The following is a 22929-nucleotide window of genomic DNA, read 5'->3' as shown; positions in this document are numbered from 1 at the left end:
GGGATCACAATGGGGAGCAAACAGCGAGGGCTCAAATGACGACCTCAATATTTCGTCGACGCAGATTCCCGTGACTGTTGAAATTTAACACAGAAGAGGCGAGGCGGGAAAAGATGTTCACGCCGGCTAACGTTGACGCTGCGGTGTTCCTATTGTTAGAGATCTATGTTCTGGCTCCACGGTTCAATATACCAAATAAACACTTGTTTAAACACAAAACTGCAGTTGCTGAAAAGGCTCAAGCATAAATAAACAAAAAAACACACAAGAATTTTAAGATTTATTCCAATCAGATCACAAACACCGTACACAAACTCACATTGGTTGAACGAATAGAAAAAAAAAACTGCTACCAGATAAAGCATTTACACACACATTCAGACATAAAACAGCATTTACAGACGTTTACAGCGTTACTCAATCTCTGTCTGTTGTTTGACCTCTCCCTCCTGTATCTCCTTCTCTTTCAGTGCAGGTAATCTCTAAATAAAACGGCTCTGCCTCTTCTGTTTGTCAGTAACACAGTAACACAAGCGGCAGCACACACGGGTCACTGAGGGTCATAAAACAGTGATAAAAACCCCTCACCTCTGATCTGTGACCCATGACTCCTCTCCTCCTCCTCCTCCTCCTCCTCCCACTTAACTGTCCTCCACTTACAGCTCACCTCCTCCTGCGTTATCTGTCCATCTCAGGTGAGGATGAAACCTCCCGTCTTAAGTCTGTGCGCACAGGGATTTCCGTACTTTTAGTCTTTTTTTTTATCCAGTGTTTCTTCTTCCCCCGTTCCTCTCTTTCCAAACCCACGAAGCCCCTCTCTCCTTTGCATCAAGAGAGCGGAGTGTTAAAATGATCGGGCTCAGGTTCCCCGGTTCAGTGCGTGGCTGCCGGTTTCACGGGGAGGATGAGGAGGCCCGGGCTGTAGTCAGTGCTGGGCGGTGAGGTTGAGCAGCCTCTTGCTCAGTAAGGTGTTGTGCTGCTTCAGGTACTCTATCAGGTCGGCCTGCTTCTCCACCACCTCCTCCAGACTGGAGCCCTCTCTGTGGCAGAAAACAACAGCACATATGTAACTTTATTGAATTTGTTTGTCTGTTTAGGGATAAGGCTGGTGATGTTCTTTAGTATTATGAAAATTGTCGTAGGTATAAAGGAAATCTGAAAACTTTTTTAGCAGAGTTGCATTTCTAGCAACTGAGATGTGATGCCTTCAAGAGTCTGGAAATATTTGGTGTAGGTATCATGAGTGCTTGATTTATACAAATTCGGTGGGAAAAAAATGGACTTGTGGCCAAAGACAGGCTGGAGAAGTTTAAAAAACAAAAAAAAAACCAAAAAAAAAAAACAGACTTTAGTTTGGGTATTTTGATGGGAGTTGTTTAACAGTAACAAAAACACAGAATGTGGCCAGCCCTCAAAGATTAAGTGATGGATTTAACTGCATTCAAACTCTCTTCAGCTGTTCATTACAAACTATGTATACTCCCTAATGGCTCTTTTCAAGCATGACACAACGACTGTGAATAGAAGTGCATTTATGATAGAAGGAGAAAGTCTAAGGGTTGCTGCGATGCAAGGCGTCTTTCCCCCTTTGTGAAGAAAAAATATCGGAGACGCATTTGGGGTTGACCAAACGTGAACAAATCGCCACGAATTAACGATATCATACGTAACATTTCTGCCTTACTACAGCTTTTGTTGGATTTTGTTGAGTTGTGTAATCAGTAATCTTACTCAAGGTCACGGTGCGTTTGATTTGGTTGCCTGTGGCTTAAACTTCCGGGGAGTCATCAGATGACTCGTCAAAACACTGTGGAGGGAAGTCCGCGACCGGGACTAAACGTGATGTGAATTGAATTTTAATTGCCATACAGGAAGGCAGCTCGGAGGCTAATTCGCCCATGAGAGCCACGGGTAAATTTTCCACCACTTTGAAGGAACACGGCTCATGTCTTCTGCGCGTGTGACTGAGTGAACTGTGTTCACCTGAAGCCGGTCTCAGTCGGCAGGCTGGAGATACTGAAGTTGTGCGAGTGCTCCTCCTGGCTCACATCTGGTGCCGCTCGCTCCCTGTTGAACTGCATCACCTTGACTGAAAAAACACACACACACACACACACATTTTTACTTACTTTTCTCATCAAACCAGCGTTTTTATCTTCTAGGTTGCACTAAAAAGACACACAGACATGATCGGGCAGGGAGAGCTGCCCTGCAGACATGAATCACTCAGGTGAGAAATGGCACACATTTGTTTTTTTTACTGTTTTCCATCCCTCTCCCTCTCCTAAACACACACAGGCTGTTATATCCTGCACTTAGTCCTTATGGGCTGCCATATCCTGCACTCAAACCTCTAATTCTCACACCCTAAACATACACCTTTACACAAGAGGCGGGATTAGCAGCGAGGTGGAGGCTGGGTGTGGAGCATGCGGTAGCTGGAAGAGGAGTCAGCGCAGAAATAGGGGAGATGTTGATGCTGAATTAAGATAAGGCCGGGGTGTGTGTGTGTGGTTTAGCAGCAGCAGTGAGGAAGGACAGAGGGAGGAGCTGGCTGAGTATTGATAAGACTTGAGTGTCATTAGCCAGAGGAAATTGTCAGGGAGGTTCTAAAGAGCGCTATCTTTGCTTTGCCTCAGTGCAGCATCTCAGCATCCACACTCACACACAATCTAAAGAAATACTGCACATTCCTGCATAATGAGGCCCTAAATCTGTGTGTGAGCGTGAGTGTGTGTGCTTGTGTCTGTGTGTAAATACAGGAATAGTAAGCAGGTATGTGAGACAGACAAAGAGACATTCCAGAAAGGCAAAGAAAAGAAGAGGTGGAGAGAGGAACAGAAGGCAGTAAACGGACAGAGAGCGATGATGCGACTGTGAGACTGAGGAGCAAACTGCAGTCTAATATTTAACTCAATGCCATCAGGGTCAAATATCATTCGCGTTTTTTGAAAACAATCTACAGTATAAGAAAAAAAGATATTTGAAACGTGTTTGCATTTACAGACATAATAAAACAACCAGGTTGAAATAACACTTCAATAAAGGCATTTAGATTCACAGTAGAGATGTTCGGTATCACCAACGATGTCAGACAATAAAGGTTGAAATAAAAATCAAGAATGTGCATTATATTTTTCACTACTGGAGAGACATCTCTGGTTTCAGGGGAGGGCGAAAAAGTATGTGCAAGTCTGAAAATATCGGTATTGGAAATCGGCAAAAATACAATATATTCAAGAAAATAATATAATGGAGGTAAATGTATGTATTGGAGGGATCAAGCAACGTATTGGTGCCACAAAATTATACATTTTAAATTAGGCATTTCACGATTATCCACCACCACATCTCAGCCTATGAACTTAGTAGCTTATGAATAAAATCAATGAACAAGCAAAAACAAACCAAGAAATGTTCCACAACACAAAAAAAAATCACTACATTTTATTCAGGAAAATGTGCCTTGGCAAATTCTTTAAATATCAATATATTGCTTTGTTCTTAAACTTTGCTGTAAGGAGGTTTACTTTGAGGTTTGTCTGTTTTTCTGTGATTTTGGTTACTGTTGTTTGTTTGTGGGGTTTGTATCACAATTTAAATAAAACGTATTGAAGATATGTAGATGAATGTTATTTTCAGGATTTGTTTTTAAAAAGTACTGCTGTGCATTGTTACTGCATTGTGCATTGTTGTTTTTTACGTCTATTTATCTGGTTTAATTCTGATTTCAATTTTGTAATTTCACCAAAACAACGACCCGTAGAGACCCTGAATTAGTGCTCATACAGAAAAGGATTCGGGATGAATCTGGATGTTCAGGAAGGCCCTTGAAGTCTGTGGAGTTCAGTGTATTACAGCAGGGGGGCAAAAAAATGATAGAGACACCGGGATGGATGGTTGGATGGATGGATGGATGGATGGATGGATGGAGCAGAAGTGACACATTTCACACGTCCATGTTAGAGACTCTCTAACGACTGGACAGACAGTGCTCAGACCTGGTCTGCTCAGATCTGAGGGGCTTAAATCACCCATCAAGAAGTGCACATTTCCAGGTGATAACAGTGAAGCTGCAGAGGCGCTAACAGCTAATGGTGCCACATAAAGAGCACACAACTGATGAAAATCAAAGAAACTGGAGGGAAATGGATCCCAGCAACCGCGGAGCAGACTGAATAAAGTAACACGAGACGGAGGAGTGTGAACACACGTTGCATCACAGGACTATGCAAGCCGAGTGAAAAATAAACCTTCTTATGAAACTGTGTCACAGCTCTAATGCATGTGGGCTAAAAATAAAAAATAAATCTTTGTTTACGTAATGAACATAGTCTGCACTTGAGAATGAGTGGATGCTAAACTGAGAAATAACACATCACGGTTTTAGTTTTGGCACTTTTAGTACAGATTGTGGATGTACTGTAACGTTTGACTTGCAATAATTTGGGCACCTACATTTGCAAACTTCATGAAATGACACGGGATAGACTTGAGATGGACTGGTTAACATATATAGTAGGTCTGCCTGCCCCTGATCCCACCACAGGGTTTGCATTGCTCAACACAAGGTTTGTGTGATAACTATAAACAGGATTGGGTTGGGCTTACTGAAGAATTACTTAACTTACTTTATCATTCTATTATAGAGTAGGCGTTTAAAGACAGAGTGATTAGACATTATAATGACAGTCCAGCGTGAGGACAAACACAGACGCACCCAGTTTTAATGACGGTGAACCATCTCAACCTTCCCTGTTTAGAACAGATTTATACAAGGTCTGGAAGGGAGATATGGACGAAGTCAAGTGTTTATCATCCCTCTACTGCATCACATATTTACATAAGGTTGAAACTGAGATAAAAACATTCACAGCAGCCATCTCTAAGTAGGTGTAATAAACTGACTGGATGAAGCAGCTTGGTTTACATGAGTGATCCTGCAGCTGAAAAAACACCAGATTATTTGGAATTTTTTGAGAAACGACAAATTCAACTGTTACCTTGAAGCCTTTTCCAAACTATTAAGACTTTGTACAAACCCTGATGTTGAGATTAACACAAGTTTAACTTCTTAATAGAACTTTGTATACTTTAGGTAATATCATTAACACATCAATGTTGAGATAATGCTCTGATAATGTGGAATTTACTGTGGGCTTATTGAACACTGTGTGAGGCTCTACCGTCCTGGAACAGACATGAAGGATAACGATATTATCGTTCATATGCTGAACATATCATATGATACATGGGTTTTTTTTTGTGTGATAGGAGTATAGTGTGTGTGTGTGTGTGTGTGTGTGTGTGTGTGTGTGTGTGTGTGTGTGTGTGTGTGTGTTAACCCTGTGCCCCTGTAGGCCGAGGAGAGAGATGTATTCTAAGTTAAGCCTTTGAAGGCCAAGACATGGCTTTGATGTGCATGTAGGTCTATAGAGGAGAATGTATTCATGTTAAAATGAGAGTGGCAGAAACATACAGCAAACCTCAAAGACACACACACACACACACACACACACAGGCACACACACACTTACAATGAGCATGCACTTCAAAGAGAAGTTGAACGAGGCCTTCCTGTATGGACTTCATAGCTGCAGGCATTATATCTCTGCTTCTTCTCTGTCTCCTCTTGAGTTTTCTTTCCTCCTCATACGCTCCCTGATGTCACCTTGACTCCGCATCATTCGGAGTGTGAGCGCGTGACTGTGTGTGTGCGCACACGCTTGTGTTTGTGCTTTAAAAAAGGTTTGCGCTGCGAGGCGTCGCTTCAGTTTATGTCGTGGCTGACTGCACTGATCTGAGCAGGAATGCGGCGGGCGAACACAGATACCCCCCTCACACACTGGATCACCCTCACTGTAAACACAGGGACAATGTGTGTGAGTGTGTGTGTCTCCCTGTGTTTGGGTGGAGTGGGCCGACGGTTACCCTTTGGCTAGGCTAAATCCTAATGCCTCTTATCTTCTCTCCTTGCCTCTGTGCTATCTGGAGCCTCAATCTGTGCCCCTCAGCTGCCAAACACACCTTTAATATGGATTTCCTTTCATTACTGATGATTCAATATCAATATCCTCTGATACAACATCTTTAATAGCAGTTTTCCTTTAGATACTGAGAGTACGGTCAGTGTATTGGACCTCACCTCACAATCTGGGGAATATCTAAATATTCATTGTTTATCATTACCATGTCAGGGCTTTTTAAAATATATCAAAGATTACAAAAAAATGTGTCTTAATTTAAAGGAGATTTACTACTGACTGATTCCTGAAATACTTTTGTTGGGATAGATATCAATTAAAATACTTCTGACATCAGAGCCATTTTGCTTCAGTCTTAGTTAACAAAATTATAAACAACACCAAATAACAGCCAAAAGTCATCAGGGTTTAACTTGGTTTTACATCTAAACAATAATACACAGTCTAAAAACTAAAGTTTGAATGGGATTTTACCTTTAAATTGCACCAAGTCATGATGTCTATAAAAAAATTAAAAATCTATTTAATTCCCAATATATACGCGGCAGTAGGACTTAAAGATGCGTTCTCCTGGCTTTCAATATCATGTTCAATGTGAAAATATTGAGTCATCTGTATAAAAGTTAAAGAGGCGGAAGGGGGGGACAGTTTCTTTCCACCTCTGATCCGCCAGTGGAAGTAGTAAGAGAGACCAAAATCATTTTTTTTGCTTGTGCTGCTTGGTTTAGTGGAAAAAAACACAAAGATGGCATAGAGGCCAGCCTTAGTTGCAGCCCTTGTGCAGGATCTATGTGTAAGACGGGCTCTGGCACGAGGTCAGTGCACTTGCTAAAATTTGAAGGAATCTAGGGATCCTAGGCAGTGTGTACTTTTCCCTAGAAAGCTTTTCCCTTTAAACCTGTTTAAATGTTTATACAAACAAGGCAAGTCATCTAGCAATCAACTAGTTAGTAATCGATTAGTTGTCAACAGTTAAATTAAAAATGGCGTTGCCACCCAAGTTGCCCTCATCTACAGCCATGCCAGTAGCACTGTGAGGATGAGCTTGGAGCTAAATGCTAATGCCAGCATGCGAGGGAGGTCATTTTAAATCTAAACAATCCGTTATTAAAGTCAAAGACGGATAAATAAAGACGATAGATGGATAGATGTACACGTAAGTAAGGGTAACAGAGTTTGCATATTTTTGTAACAGATGTAAAAACATCAGCAGATTAGCAGAGAGAGAGAGAGAGAGAGAGAGAGAGAGAGAGAGAGAGAGAGAGAGAGAGAGAGAGGACAGAGGGTTGAATGGTTGATTGTCATGCTGTCGGGTCTGAAAAGGGCAGGGCAGGTATTGTGATGCGAATGTGCTCAGATAGAGTGTGGGGGTAGTGTGTGTGTGTGTGTGTGTGTGTGTGTGTGTGTGTAATGTAATCTACAAGGGTGTGTCTCCCTTAATATTCCACCACTGATATAACCACCGCGGGTGAAGCATGAATGATGCTACGTTGTTCTTATAGAGCACTAAAATGAAAGAACACTCAGCTTATAAACTATCAAAAGTGATAGGATTGGAGAAAAGTTAAAATAACCTCAAGTTATGGAAGTCTTATTTAGCTGTCAGGTTGCCTTTCAGCAAGACAAATGAATACCTAGGAGTCGGACAAAAATCTCTACTTTTAAATGTGGGTACAGTTCTGTCTGCTAATAAAGCTGTTACAAATGGGCCTTCTCTCAATTCATACTGCTGCCGTTAATACATTCTTTATTTTCTACATCGCTGCTGAGTCACTGTACAGTATTATTCTAATGTTCGTCAGTGTTTTTAAGACTGAAACCTTGCACTGTTACATTCTCACCACTCCACAGTTTGAGGACAATAAAATGTAAAGAGTTGAACTGAAATAAAGGGACGCTGTTTCTCAGATGGTAACCACATCAGTTGTTCCTGCTGATTGTCTTTTCCAGTTCGTTTTGCTTCTTTTAGGTCTGGTTCTTTACCCATATTCATCTGAGATTTGAAAAAAAAAAAATTAAGATCATACACATTAAATATCCTAACTGAGATCAGTTTACCTGTGTAATAGATCAGACATGGCAACGCCACCAAGAGCTCCAACCCGATGATGCTGAGCAGCATGTAGGTGTGCACCTTCACCGATAACTGTGCAGCGAGAACAACCAGCAGCAGAACATTTCCTGCACACAAACATGGAAAAAACACATTGTTCCTTTAGTACTGCTGCCATCTGGTGGAGAAAACTGAGGTCTACAAGAGCAGTTAATTAAGGGTGTCATGATTCCCTAAACCCACAATTGGATTTGACTTAAAGCAAAAATTAAAAAGATTTCCAGCACTGACAGTAATGCCGCCATTAAGACTTATCGCATCTTGATTTGTAAAGATCAACAGTTTTATGCCATGACAAATGACCCTTCTTTAAAAAGACAGGGGTATTTTACAACTTGACTTTATCTTGCTGGCATTTAGCAGGTTTGGGTTAGTCAAGTTAAGATAAAATTCACCAAAAAAAACATATTCCAGTGTTCAACAAAAAAACACCAAATTTCTGGGATTCATCAGTTTTTAACAAAGTAAACGCTCTCCCTTAACAAATCACTAAAAGATCTCTGAGAATAACAAAACAACGCTGTCCGAGTAGATCATCTTTGTGCAGAGTGTTTGAAGGTGCAGATGCAGGCTAACGGTAATCTAACCGTAATTTTTTCTTAAAAAAAGACTACAAATCAGACATGTAGGCGGGGGTAAGGAGAAGAAAAAGGAAGAATAACTGATCCTGCTTCTGATTTCGATTGAACTGAAAGCTCTTTCCAATCAGTTTTCCATTTAGAATCAAACTCGTGACACCCTTACTCCAGCAACACCATGCGTTCAGTTGTACCTGCAGAGTGCACAGTGAGCGGCAGGTGCTTCAGTCCTTGCATCTGCCTGTAGAATCGCAGGTATCCTCGGCTCCTGGCCCGGTTGTGGTGGTGCTGAGCACACCCGGTGAACAGCAGCACCAGCACCCATAAACACACCTTCCCGAACAAAATGACGCTTTCGCCGCGGACATTACCCAGAATACTCATGCACACCTCCTCTTGGCCAAATTTCAGCACACATAGCACCGCGACACACATGGACAACACCACGTAGACAACCTGCGAAACAAAAGAGAGCACAGAGAGTGAAACAGACGTACAACATGAAGGAGAAGCTAGATCAGAGGAGCACATTCTATGACTGTCACACAGAAAATAAAAAGGTCAGTGTGCTTTAGACTTTACCCTTAAAACATTTAATGTTTTATATTATAGGATTCTGGGGCTAAAGCCTAATCAGTTACTTTTTTTGTCTTTTAAAATTTCTGACAGCTTTTCTAAAAGCAAACCAAGGTTTCCCAGAGCCCTGGATGACATCTTCAAATGTCTTGTTTTGTCCAACCGACAGTCCAAAATCCCCAAATATTAATTTTACCATGATATGAATTTGAGAGAAAGCATCAAATCATCCCAAGGAGAAAGTGTAGCAAAGAAATATCGGGCATGTCTGCTTGAAAAATTACTTACAGGATTAATCGATTATCAATATAGTTGCCAATACATTTTCTGTCAATCAACTAATAAATTAATAAACTAGATTACTTGTTTCAGTTCAAAGTTATTGTGGCTAAAATATCACAATAGCTGACAACAGTACCATGATATCCAAATACAATGAGGTATATCATGATTAAAAATTGGATTTACGTGTGTGTGCACATATCATACATGCAGCAGAGACAGCAGGCCGGCATGGCAGGGTGTGGGAACAGTCTGAAACTCTCTCCTGATGGCGGAGTGGAGGGCGTCTACAGAGATCAGAGGTCCGTCCACCAAAGAGTCTTCCTCCAGGCTCCGTGACATGTCTACTGAGGGGCCTGCCTGCTGAAAGGAACAGTGGTATTCATTTTGATTTTACGGGAAAAATATGGCAAGATATTTTTAAGATATAAAACTCTTAGACATAAGATCTATATCACTGTCACATATTATATTGTGTGTTCATATAAATAAATATATTGCGTATTTCAAATATTCAATATCTAATTTGTCACTTTGAACGCAATTGTTTTTGCAGATATAAGTGACGTTCTGTTTGTAACCCCCTCACATTCAACCTGATTATTATTAGGACTTATCTTAGCAGATATGCAACTATAGTTGCCTCCTATGTTTTTCAGTATTTTTATCTTATGTACCCATATTATATTTTTATTTGTGGTTACTTTTTCTATTTGCTACTTTGTGCTGCTGAAACACTTGAATTTCCCTTCTTGGGATCTATAAAGGATTATCTTATCTCATTGTTTCCTTTTGACTATATTCTTACCTACTTTCTTATGTTGCTGTCATACCAACTTTCCAAGAGGAACATTTAAGTTTGTCTTATCTTATATCGGGTCTGCAATATCACAGCAGTGCATATCAAAGAACAAACCGTATTGATGATACATTTTGACATCACACAAGTAACTTATAGTATTCTAGTAATAACTGCTGACTCACTTGCATTAAAGATTTGAGAAGAATTGACCCTGACCATCATTACTCCATTCATGGAGTAGGATAGGAGGATCAATAAAGCAAATCTAATCTCTATCTATAGTCAAGCAATACAAATGACAACAAAAAACGAAACACGACGCAAAATAAATTGATTGTAAGAAAACAGCGACATTAGTAAAACAAAACAGAAAAATAATAATCATAATAATGAAACTGAAAGTAAAGAAGATATACATAATAAAACCGATTACGTAACAGACAGACTGCGTGACTATTCATTGCTAACTATGTTTGTAACATAAAGAAAGAAAAATTTATCCAAGTATGTTTTCTATGATTTATCAACAGCCTGCACCACAACAATCTGAAAACAGGGAACACAGAAATCACGAGATGACTGACCACAAGGGAAGATTAACTTCGTGTTCGAGCTGTCCGGTGCTAATGTTCTACTACTCTGGCCATTTCTAAAAAAGAAAAAAAAAGGATAATTGTTTCAAACTGCTTCACGACAGAATAACAGTCGTACATTCTGCTGCTTCATAGCCACTTGACTGCTAGCTAACTCAGGCTAACTGACACAGGCTATTTATCTCTCTGTAGCGAACAAGCTAACCGTTGTCACGGCGACCGGTTAACGGTGAATGACAAGTACGTACTTCATAAAGCGAAGGTCCCTTTGTCTCCATTATGTTTGGACGTCCGACAATTTTAAAGAAGAAATGACAAAACAACAACAAACAACCGTTTAGCTTACATGCTATCAAAGGGGCGGGCAGTCAGATATTAGTGCACTTCCGGTTCCCCTATTTTTCTGGTGCCGGTCTGTTTGAACTTTGGTTCCTAGCACAATAAATCCTGTGTCCTGCCAAAAAGTGATTACAGCTCCTACCTTGTGACTTAAAGGTTATCTCTGTATCATATTCACTCGATTTCACTCTTGATGGTTATATTTGACGGATTATAGCCCAATCATCCCTTTTTAACTGTTGGGATACCTTTAAAGGGCCAATACAACTCATAAAAGGCTGTATTTCACCTGCCAAAAAGTGATAACAGCTCCTACCTTGTGACTGAAAGGTTGTTTCTACATCAAAATGACTTGATTTCACTCCTGGCAGTTATATTTGACAGATTATAACTAGGGCTGTCAAAGTTAACGCGTTAATAACGCGTTAACGCAACATCCTCTTAACGCCGTTAATTTTTTTAACGCGCGATTAACGCTCGGTATAAAAAAACAAAAAACAAAACGCCCATTGAAAGATTTACGGCCGTCAGTGGCACCTGTAGTCTTGATCCAGAGGGTGGCAGAAAGGGAATCAGAAGTAGATGCAGCAGGGTTGGCGGTTCGGGAAAAACACGGTGGACTGAAAAGTGAGGAAATTGAGAAAGGACTTACCGTAAAATACCAAATAATAGCCGGGGGGTTTAGTTGTTTCAATCACTTAACAGACCAAAAGGCAATTTGGGACAGGCGTTTAATTCCTTCCTCACAATAATCCTGGATGAAAATGTCACAAACTTCTCCAGCTTCTCGGTGAATTCTCTGGCATCCTTCTGCAAGTGAAGTTGTTGCGGCGGAGGAAACGATTCAGCCAACCAGCACTCGCTGCAAACTCCTCATCTCTGCTGTCACTCACGGTGGCGGACATTTGTTTCTCCATCACCCTGATCATTTTGTGGGACACTCTCTCGTGGCGTGCCCGTTTGCTGATAACTCATCCCCGCATGTTTATCTCAGGCTCCTCGCTAGCCTTCTTCCTCCCTCCAGCAGGCAGCCTGGTCCTGCTGCTGTCCTCCTCGGACAGACGCTCAAGCTCCGTTTCTCTCACTCTCTTCTGGTCGACAGAGAAACATCTAGCGGCTGCTTCTCCCGAGTTTTCCTCTGCATATTTTAACAGAAAGTTTGAATTTCAAGTGGTACTTTTTTATTGTTTTGCTGCACCGGAGCCATGGTGATCATCAGTGTGATACTGACTGACAGAAAGCAGCACACTGCGTGAAAAAGGCGAAGAAGAAAAACGTGCAGTGTCAGTGGACAGGTCTTCTTCCTTAATTTTTTAAAAAAAATAAAAAATTAGACCCGACATTTATTTGGAACCGGCGGTTATTTACCAAAATATACATCTGCACCGGCGTTTAAAGGGACCCTGTGGTTAATTGAAACCCGGATATTATTTGGTCATTTACGGTATGAACGGCAAACTACTTTCAAAACAGCCAGATGGTTCGGTCGATAGGACAAAAGTTATCTGCATGTACTATCGACATGAAATGACTTACCATCGAAGTACATTGAGTCTCAAATATCACTTGCAAGCCAAACACACGGCAGATGCAGAGAGCCCCCCCCTGCCAAAAGCAGACAACAAAAAACGCCTTTTATTTTCCTGCATGATTTGAAGTGTTGAAAAAAATTTTCATAATGCAAGCATATTTGCCCTTTCTTATGTTGTTAAAAGTATTAAGAACATTAAAAAATACATCAAGGTACATTTAGAACAGAAAAAAATGTGCAAAAAAAATTAATTTGCGATTAATCGCGATTAAAAAAATTAATCGTTTGACAGCCCTAATTATAACCAAGCTAGTCCTTTTTATCTGTTGGGATACCTTTAAAGGGCCAATACAACTCATAAAAAGCTGTGTCACCTGCCAAAAAGTGATTGCAGCTCCTACCTTCATTTCTCTACCTGACAAAGAAAACTCAACAAAAGAAACTGCATCCAATTTAAAATATTTTATTGATAAACATACACTTGCTATAAAAGACAATGAAGTGAGCGCTCAGTTCCTCTGAATGATGAAGCTGCTGTCAGGTGTCCAGACAGATGCAACAACGCGTAGAGGAGAGTGAGACCATCAGCTCAGACTCCGGGGAGGCAACACTTGTGATAGAGGCAGACGAGGAGAGATCGAAGGACATTGTGTACTGTCATAATTGGGGGGGGGGGGGGGGGGGGGGTAAATAACAGGGAAGCAGCAAATCACGTTGTGTCATTGGTTTAGCTCATATGGGAAGGAAGGAGAGCAGGTGATAAGAAGATGCTGATCCATTTAAAATGTTTTTTGCTGGTATGGAACTGTGCTTGAAGTCCAATCACACATCGCATACATACCTTCACATGCACTGTTACATACACACATGTACACACATGTACACTCACACACACACACACACACACAATGTGCCGAGACCCTGAGGTCTGTGTGAGTGTGAACTACTCCTGCACATACACTGCTCGTCCTCGCATTCGTTACATAAGGCACTGATTCGGATGCAGTCAATCTATGAGAATAAACGATAAACATCTTAAAGGAAAAATATTTAAAATCCAAAGAACAAGTATAATTAATAACATGCATTCTCATTCCTGTAAAATGAATTATAAAGAGAAAAGCTGGTGTAAGTTAGCCGGATGCCCAAAAAAATGTCTAAAATATCATGAGGATGTACAACATACTGGCGGAAAGTTAAAGTTGAGGAGATACATCAAAAAACCCACACTACTCGTTCTGAGCGATACTCACAATAACTTATATATGTTCTTCTTTCATGCAAAACTGTAAACACAAAACCCAAAATGAATGAGAAGAAATTACGTATGTTGATGAGTAAGGCATTGTAATGGTCAAGCTACTTCAGGTCATCCAACCCAAACCACTTCACGCCACCACTCAGCGAGAGTGAAGACACGTGATCAGTGCAGAAGCAGGAGTTAATGAGTCAGGGGTTTGAGACTGATGTGTTGAAGACACTAGTGTTCAGCTTTAAGCGCAACATGTTAAGCTTGTGATGGAGCAGATCCTTATTTTTGTGCCTTTACTATGCCGAGTATGGATGTGCAAAGGCCTAAACACACTGACTTCTTGATTAAATCCATGCTACGCATATTAAATGAAGTGTATACATGTGTACAGTTAGGAAGCACACACACTGTACTGTGGGTGCACCCGATGTTGTGTCACTCAGTCCACATGTCAGTCCAGGTTTGCTCTCAGTAACGTCCATAAAGCTGTTTGTGCATTTCAAGAAAAGACGATGATTCGAGGAGGAGTTTTCCAGAATATTCCAGGATGTGATTCAAGGTGCTAGAATTCTTCTGTGCTCCATCACTGACGTCGACAGTTCAACTGAAGGTGATCATAGTGTGGTGGGCTGACCTCTGCCTGCAAACACATTAAAATGCATTAACGTCTGCTAAGGTTGCACTACCTAGTTTCGGACTGACAGATTTTTTAATGCCTAAACAAATAAATCTTCGCCTTCATGACTGAATAAACCGAATAAACAAACTGACTTTATAGGACAAGTGCCCCTTTAATAACACTGTTTGTCAGATCTTATTTTATTTTCCAGTTCTATTCTAAACTGAATTACCTGTGTTTACAGTTTATGTGGGTGGCATGAAAGGGACTACAAACTTTCATTTCATTGTTGCACAGGGACAAAGAAATCCTGCATTCATGTAGTTCAGTTCTTCAATCTCCTACAACTATGAATAATAAAGATCTGCTCAGAGTTTTTATACAAAGGTGAAGTTGTATTCGCATTTTTGAAATGATAAGAATATACACAAGAAAAGGCAGATAGCTGTCTTTAGTTGACGAAATTCCTTTCAATTAAAAATCCTTCCTCTCTATGACCAGCTTCCTGTCACACTCTGCATTGTAGGATAGGAAGCTGACAAAAGATGTGTGTACAAATGTGTGTCAGTCTGTGTGCGTGTGCATGTGTCCTCACCCCGAGATGCAATATAGCACTCATGACAGCTGAGCAGTCCGTTACGAATCCGTACGTCAGTCCCTGCGGTGGCATCTCCCAGCTGCCCCTTACACACTCCACACTGAAGAACAGGAACACAGTTACACATCAAACACAGATGGGAAAGTTTCACTTGTGTATTATAAACATTAAAGATGAGTATTAGCTTTTTATTCCTGCAGTACATCAGCCATCATTCTGTTTTCCTTTTCAATGTGTGCATGCTACCCTGGAGATGATTATGATGGGAGTGTGTATGCTTCAGTAAACATCTTCATAACATTTATACAGAAGCCAAATGCTTCCTCTGTGTAAAGTAAAATAACGTTCCTAATTACTGTACATGAGCGCAGTAGAACAATAAAGTACCTTGAAACACTGCATGTGGAAAAACAGTCCCAGTGTGTCGATGATCATGGCAGCTCCTTTTCCCAGTGGTTGAGAACAACCAGAGCATAATCTCTTCCCACTAACACACCTACACACACAGTGAGAAGACAAAAGGCAGATGGGTTTTTCAGATACAAGCTCTAATTTTGAGGATTCTTGTTCTTGTTTTTGTGTATGTGTGCCTGCATCATTACCTGCTGGGTGAAGGAGGCTGAGGGGATGACGGGGAGGACTGCTGCTTGCTTATCCCAGCGTCATGTGATTCAGACCTGTGGTCGAAAAAGCAGACAAATAATAATAAGAAGAATCTTTATTTATAACATACAATCATACTCGGCATAACATAGTACAACGTGTTCTCTGTGTTTAACCCATCTCTGAGGATCACTTCTCAGGCTAACTCCAGTTCTATGCCAGTGACTTGACCAAGAGCACTGACAGGAAAGTAAACCCAACATACTGTTATGATGGTGGGGAGAAATCAGAGCACCCAAAGGAAACCCACACAAACATGGGGTGAACATACACTCTCCACAGAGAAAGGCCAAGGAATATGTTTGCAAGATGTTACAGTGAACTCAGAAGAGTCACTTGGTGAAAAAACTAAATGTGTATTTTTTTTTTTACGTGAAAAACAAAATTCTAGTTAGCAACTGAGCATTTTTCACGACACAGAAATGATAGGCTTGTTTTTTTGTTTCTCTCAGCAGTAGAATAATGAATAATTAAATCCACCATTCGAATGTTTGCCATGTGGGCATAAAACACGTCCGTGCAGTACTTCCTGCCCTTGGATCTCTATTAAAATCTTGGCAAGCAGTTCAATAGGAAAACATGGCTAACACAAGTGTTTGACATACACATGATGTTTAAATGTGGGCTGTAATGTGACTCCCTGCTGCGCACCATGAGGAAATGATCAAGTCACTATGACTTTATTTGATAAGTTAACACTTCATGAAATATCAATTAATTACTAGTAAAGTAACTTAATACTAACTTAATACAACAAGTAGCCTTCAGTCTATTTGTTCATCAGTTATTTTTGCAGTTGCAACTGTTACGGGAGTTCAGCATTTAAGTTAAACATTAGCCCATAATTCTCACTTGAATCCACAGTGGGTATTATTTTGAAAAAGCTACATATGTAATGTGTAATATACTAAGTGTAAAGTATGCACCGTATGTAATCTTCTGGTATGTGTGTTCATGATGATTTATTGTTTTGTTTTGGTGAAAATAGAAAGGAGAAGTTTGTCAGTGATGTCATGTCTGTCACACAGCCTGTAGGGGGAGCTGTTGGACTGTGTCTCACTGATTACATTGATTAAAGTGAGAGCTGGATGGATTATATCTATATTTACTTGACAAAATACTTGGAATATGGTAACAATGAAGATTTCTGCCTCTCTAAAAGCAGAGTATTAGAGTAAGTAAGTATTGGTAACTAAAAGGCAACTACCACAAGTCACTGACAACAAGTTCAGGTACATTCAGGACAGAAATGCAGCAATGAGCGACCTAAAAGACAAACAAACACACACAAAGCATCCTGACATACCTTTTAACAATATGTGGCTGGTTTAGTTGAAGGTTGCGGTCCAGAGAAGCCGTCTTCCACAGTTCCTGTTTCTTTGACGGTTCACCATCACATACAGAATCTACAAAAATACATCGCAATAAACTTTTATTTCTGAGCATTTATGTGTCGGTGGATCATTTTAAGTGTACAAGATGAATTGGTTGATGTGCTTTATTACTGCTTTGATTAACTGGACATGTCTGTTGTTTTTTATTTGATATTTTATATCTATCTGTTTTCCCTGGATAAACAATGGCTGATGATGATGATGATGATGATGTGAGATGTTCACACCTCCTGCATATCAATTTGTATTTCTGCATGAATCTCACCCTGGAAGAAATGCAGCTTGGACGCATGCTGATCTTCGTTCCCTGTGGAGATTCTTTCGCCGTTTTGCTGTGAAGGAACGTTTCCTCCTTTTGTCTCGTTATTTTCTGGAGCTGAAGAAGTCGTCAAGGTCTGGCCTGACTGCTGGTTTAACAAACCGGTGGGATTGAGGGGTGTTACAGTCTCTTCTAGGATCCTCCTCTCCTGGAAAATTTACACAACAGAATAAAGCCACAACATATTAGAAAAGCAGCGATGCTTTTGATTTCTTGTGTCTTCGTTTGTGTGTGATTGTACCTCTTCGTTGTGTTTCCTCTCCTCCTCCTCCACCTCTAGCTGAGCTTTCTCCCACTCCTTCTTCAGCTTCTCCTGCTCTCTCTGGTACTGCTCCTGCACAGAAACATTGCACATGTTAAATACTGCATGAACAAAAAAGACACATATAACAGACACATCAACGCGTACACATTTATATCCAGAACATCCTGTGCCAGTACATGCACTTACACACCATTCCACCAGTGTACCTGTAGGAGGCGCTCCTGCTCCTGTTGCCAACTTTCCAGGCGTTTACGCTCCTCATTGGGGTCCCAGACCCAGTGATTAACACGTTTAGCCAAGTTCAACATGGGGGTCTCAATCTACCCGGACCCAACCAACAATCGCACACGCACACACGTATACGGACCAAAGGACAGAAAAAGAGGAAAGGTGAGAGGACAAGTCTGACTACAGCGACTACTGGAGACAAAGGGTCAGGACAGGGTCAAATTGAAGAATGAAGGAGAAACAGAAAGAACAAGCTGGAGCTGCTCGGAGATACTCACAGATACACTGCTCTCCTCGAGTCCCTCTGAGGCAGAGACAGAAACATGTACAGAGATTAAATCAACATCTGCTTAAGAAATGATACAGAACATCACCAACTTACTTTTATTTGTTTAGTTTCACCTGTGACAGTGGGAGAATATTCCTGCATGCTGTTCGGTGATGTAGCTGGCTGAGCCTTTTTTTCCTCCACTGGTCTCTCATTTAACACCACAGTACCATGGACCTGAAAGTCAAATATTCAACTAGATGAATAAAACATTACCTGGGAAAATGGATCTTGTCTCTATTTATTTATTAATAAATGTATGGACCATGCTGCTGTTTTTGAATGTTGGAGCCAATGTGGCGCAAATCACATATCCTTAAAATAACTGATGTTATTGTTTCAAGTCTAAAACACACGATAGTTTGAGTATTTTTGATTCTGTTTGTTCTTCAGGCAGTTGCTGGCTTGAGTTTATGTAAATGCGGTATTAAAATCAACCTCCTGAAGAGAGTCGAAACTTGCTTTACATACACTGTGCTTCACAGTGAACAACTGACGAGTGTTTAGGTCAGGCTCATGTCCCTCCACTATGAGTTCAAGCTTGACTGCCCTTCAAGGTGAATTGAAGCAAAACAAAACCTTTCTCTCTACCTAATTTTGGTGTTTTAACTTTACAAAATTCACATGAATGTACTCCTGTAGACATTGCTTTTAGCTGGTTTTCATCTGAACCGTATATGCTGTTTTATTGTTTTTGTACTGCAGTGCAGCATCTAAGACAAATTTCCCTGAGGGCTCATCAAGCTGTATTCTCTTCTCGCTCCTTTTGTTTGTGCTCTGATTTGATGGTAATAAAGATAAAACAATGATTTCTTGACAGAAACAAGAGTGAGCGAGTAAAACCAGAGTCAGCTTGTGAACCGCAACATTTCAATACATCTAAAGTCACAATATCATTTTGTTTTTAACTGTGCCTATGCTTGCTCCCAGTTCATCCCCTGGGTTTAATTTTCAGCTACTATAGCTCTTGAATGGTAAGAATCAACAGCTGACTCTCGTGTCTCAGGTGTCGGGGCGTTCCATAAACACTTGAGTGAGCCAGCATGGAAAATTCATGAAAACAGTTCACACATCACAACACCTAAAAACAAAAGTTATTTAGGTAGAAAAATGTATCAAATGGACTTAAACACAAAGTTACAAACCTCTAAGGTGTCACTTATAATCTTACCTGTCCATTGTTTTGGATATCAGGGTTATACGGCTCCACATGAGTGAGTTCTGTCACAATAGTTGTCGTAATGATACAGTTTCGGCCTCCAATCAGGGAGCTGATGGCAGAGCCTGAACTTGACTTTTCTGTCTGTGGAACAGGCGTCGGCTCCACAGGACTGGTCACAGTCTGCTCAGAGGGAACGTCTTTCTCCATCTGTTTGAATGGAACTTCTTTCTGCATCTCCTTGAACGGATTGTCTTTCTCTGACTCTTTGAAGGGGACTTCTTTCTCCATCTGTTTGAAGGGAACTTCTTTCTCCGTCTGTTTGCAGGGAACGTCTTTCTCCGTCTGTTTGGAGGGAACGTCTTTCTCCGTTTGTTTGTTGGGAACGTCTTTCTCCGTCTGTTTGCAGGGAACGTCTTTCTCCGTCTGTTTGTTGGGAACGTCTTTCTCCGTCTGTTTGCAGGGAACGTCTTTCTCCGTTTGTTTGTTGGGAACGTCTTTCTCCGTCTGTTTGCAGGGAACGTCTTTCTCCGTTTGTTTGTTGGGAACGTCTTTCTCTGTCTGTTTGCAAGGAACGTCTTTCCCTGCCAGATTGTTGGGAACGTCTTTCCCTGCCAGATTGTTGGGAACGTCTTTCCCTGCCAGATTGTTGGGAACGTCTTTCCCAGCCAGATTGTTGGGAACGTCTTTCTCCAACTGTTTGGAGGGAACATCTTTCTCTGGCTGCTCAGTGGAAGCATGTTTGACTTCCTGTGGTGGGTGTTGAGCAGCGGTAGGTGGAGTGGGAACAGATACATCCTCCGTTGCCTCTCCGTTCAATCGCACTAACCCGTCCATCTGAATGGGACACATACATAGGAATTAGGATAAATCATTTTCATATAGTCTATTTATTTATGTGTCCATTGAACAGCTGTAAAAACACTAGAATTTTAATGCGATTCAATGCAATACTAGCACTAATACTGTATACACCAAAGATCTGAAGGGTTAGAAGTTTGTACTTTAATTATAACTCAAACTTTATGCAGAGAGCTCAAAGTAGCCTCCATTTTAGAGGAGTAAGAATTGGAAGTGTAAAAACAGCAAACACCTTTTCTGTAAGTATGAGGTCAGGCAATGAGGTGGAACAATGGAGTATCAGATGATGCTGACTGGTATGACAGAGTGTTATGGAGCCCTCACCTTCACAGGTTTGTGTCCAGACTGTGTGCTCCTGGGCTGGCAGTAGGGCTTGGCTGCCAGCATGGGGACGGGTCTGGGGGATACAGATGAAGGAGAGGGAAGGGTGTGTACAGGCGGTGTGGTGTGTACAGGCGGTGTGGTGTGAGGCTGCGGTTGTGCAATCTGAGGTGAAAGGGGTTTGATTTGAGGCTTTGAATCTCCTGTAATCGGTTGTTTTTGCTGTGTGGTTGGAGACTCTGTTGTGGATTGAGGTTCGTTAAATTGTAGTGACTGAGGTGGCACATTTTCTTTGTTCGTGACCGGGCTGAGAGGACTGACGGGCGTAGCGGAGCTGGAGGAGACAGACAATGACAACTCATGCTTAAGAGTTGTATCCATCTCCATCTCTTCAGGTTCTGCTGGCATCTGGTCCGGGATTGTTGGTTCTGGTTTGTGCAGAGGTTCTGTCGTTTCAGAGTCAGTAACAGGTGATGTCGTTTTGTGCTCCTTGTCAACCTGAAGTGGGTCCGGTTTGTGTTTTGAAGTGGATCTGGGCAGTTTCAGGCTGTCCAGTGTTGCGTCGCTGATGGTGAAGCGAAGAGCATAGCGTTGCAAAACCATGGCGGCCTCCTCTGGAGTCGCTGCGTTCCTGTAGGCTTCACACAACTCTGCCTCTCTGCGCTCCCTGATGAGACAAGAAAAAAAATTAAAGAATTCTGTCTTTTTGATATTGTATGAAACTTTTTATAGAGAGGGCTCAAAGCAATAATATCCTCCTTACTTCTCCTCAACGATCTCTTTGTAGGTCTTGATGCTTTTCCTCTTGCTGCGCTCACTCGCCTCATCCTTCATCCTTTTCTCTATCCTCTTCCTCTCTTCCTCTTTCCTGATCAGTTCCTGGGACGCGCTGCGGCGGCGATTCTTCCAGCGAGTCAAATCCTGTCACAGGAAGGGATTCAACAATTATAGTTTTGAATGGTATGATTATAGTCTGAGGAAAATCCTGGTTTCCCAGTTTCAAGATTACAATGCTTTAATTTATTTCACAACTCGACGGATTTATAAAATCACATAAGAGGTTTAATCTTATCCCCACAACATTTCCTTGTTGGCTTTCCTTTTCTAACAGTTGTTTTCTTTTGCAAATGAAACGATAGCTTAACCAACAAAAACAGTCAAAAATACCAAAGGAAAATAAAGAAAGAGTCAGGTCAAAGTGCTGTTTCAGTAAAAATAAGAGAGAATTTGAAAGCATCTTTAATGCTTTCTTTCAGCTTTGTTGCTGTTTGATTACAGACACTGCATGCTCTCTTAAGTCTCTTACATCTTGCCAGTGGTCCTCTTCTTCCATAAAGCTGTTGTACTGTTCATGCATGCGCTCATGTCGTGATTGGCTCAGCGTTGGTAACAGTCCCACCTCGTCCTCATTAAGCATGTCACCCAAGCTCACACTCCTACAGAGGGAAAAGGAAGTGATCTTGGATAAATTAATGAGTTACTCAACCAAAAATATTCATGTTGGCCAACTTGAATCTGGAAAACAGTGAATAATACATTTTAATTCACTCATTGTTTCCTTCAGTGAATATTTCCAAAACAAAACTCTGATCCAAGAAAATAAAACACCTTCCACGACTGAAAAGGAGCAGGGAGGACGAAAGCCCTGCCACCTTTTCAAAATTAATAGATGACACAAACAACTTATTTCAAAGCAAGACATACTTATACACAACCAATAAAAGTCCACTAGCATAAATATTACATCACTGTTACTGTTAAATTCTGTATTTAGTGGATTTATATTAGTTGTGTACGTGTTGCTCGACATAGTAACAAAAATATGTTACTGTTTTCACAAACTAATCGCAAAGAAATCAAACAAGAAACTGAGCAAACATAACTTTTATTTCGACAAACCAAACAAATTCATTCCACTTAATAACAATTTGCTAGTTGTATACTCTACACAGGCTTGTGGATTTAAACCAAAAAAGTGCAAAACAGAATAACATTAAAAGCAAAAACTAAAAGTGAAGTTAGTAAAAATGTGACAAGACACTATAATAAGAATAACGATATTGTGCCCTATATTTTTGGAGTATACTCTTAAAAATTTAACGTGCACAGTGTGTATTTATTGGT

General features: G+C 40.9%; 2 protein-coding genes across 10 annotated transcripts in view; both read right to left on the bottom strand.

The window, feature by feature from the left end:
- Nucleotides 1-266: 266 nt before the first annotated feature.
- tmem192 (transmembrane protein 192) lies at nt 267-11332 on the bottom strand. 5 transcript variants are annotated; one of them, XM_030435884.1, is made up of 7 exons: nt 11177-11318; nt 10920-10984; nt 9741-9896; nt 8870-9131; nt 8043-8165; nt 1984-2089; nt 267-1040 (listed from the first exon to the last, which is right to left on the bottom strand). In XM_030435884.1, exons 3-7 carry the CDS (start codon nt 9873-9875, stop codon nt 926-928), a joined length of 741 nt encoding a protein of 246 aa, XP_030291744.1. In that variant the 5' UTR covers nt 9876-9896; nt 10920-10984; nt 11177-11318; the 3' UTR covers nt 267-925. The 5 variants fall into 5 exon arrangements, with proteins under 5 accessions (XP_030291744.1, XP_030291753.1, XP_030291762.1 ...); XM_030435893.1 differs by having other exon boundaries at nt 9741-9893; XM_030435902.1 differs by lacking the exon at nt 10920-10984 and having other exon boundaries at nt 11275-11332.
- Nucleotides 11333-13245: 1913 nt separating this feature from the next.
- The window catches only part of LOC115583456 (LIM and calponin homology domains-containing protein 1-like), a 28803-nt gene continuing 19119 nt past the window's right edge, over nt 13246-22929 (bottom strand). For all 5 annotated transcript variants that reach the window (XM_030420330.1, XM_030420339.1, XM_030420347.1 and 2 more), the window contains 14 exons: nt 22112-22241; nt 21569-21726; nt 20809-21472; nt 19636-20460; nt 18539-18641; nt 18415-18440; nt 18115-18228; nt 17885-17977; nt 17590-17791; nt 17237-17336; nt 15870-15944; nt 15655-15763; nt 15265-15367; nt 13246-14690 (listed from right to left, as the gene is read on the bottom strand). In XM_030420330.1, the coding sequence (XP_030276190.1) occupies nt 14665-14690; nt 15265-15367; nt 15655-15763; nt 15870-15944; nt 17237-17336; nt 17590-17791; nt 17885-17977; nt 18115-18228; nt 18415-18440; nt 18539-18641; nt 19636-20460; nt 20809-21472; nt 21569-21726; nt 22112-22241 (2728 nt within the window). In that variant the 3' untranslated portion in view covers nt 13246-14664. The remainder of the gene's footprint in view (nt 14691-15264; nt 15368-15654; nt 15764-15869; nt 15945-17236; nt 17337-17589; nt 17792-17884; nt 17978-18114; nt 18229-18414; nt 18441-18538; nt 18642-19635; nt 20461-20808; nt 21473-21568; nt 21727-22111; nt 22242-22929) is intronic.

Source organism: Sparus aurata, chromosome 1 (assembly GCF_900880675.1).
Source record: "Sparus aurata chromosome 1, fSpaAur1.1, whole genome shotgun sequence".
NCBI classification, from domain to species: domain Eukaryota; kingdom Metazoa; phylum Chordata; class Actinopteri; order Spariformes; family Sparidae; genus Sparus; species Sparus aurata.
This window is presented reverse-complemented; position numbering and strand designations above follow the sequence as displayed.

Excerpts from the sequence above, each read along its gene's own strand:
- tmem192 (XM_030435866.1), bottom strand. The coding sequence starts at position 11,206 with ATGGAGACAAAGGGACCTTCGCTTTATGAA. Across the intron at positions 8,166-8,869 it reads GCTCACTGTGCACTCTGCAG|GAAATGTTCTGCTGCTGGTT; the intron begins GTACAACTGAAC and ends GTTTGTGTGCAG. Across the intron at positions 1,041-1,983 it reads CCGACTGAGACCGGCTTCAG|AGAGGGCTCCAGTCTGGAGG; the intron begins GTGAACACAGTT and ends TTTCTGCCACAG.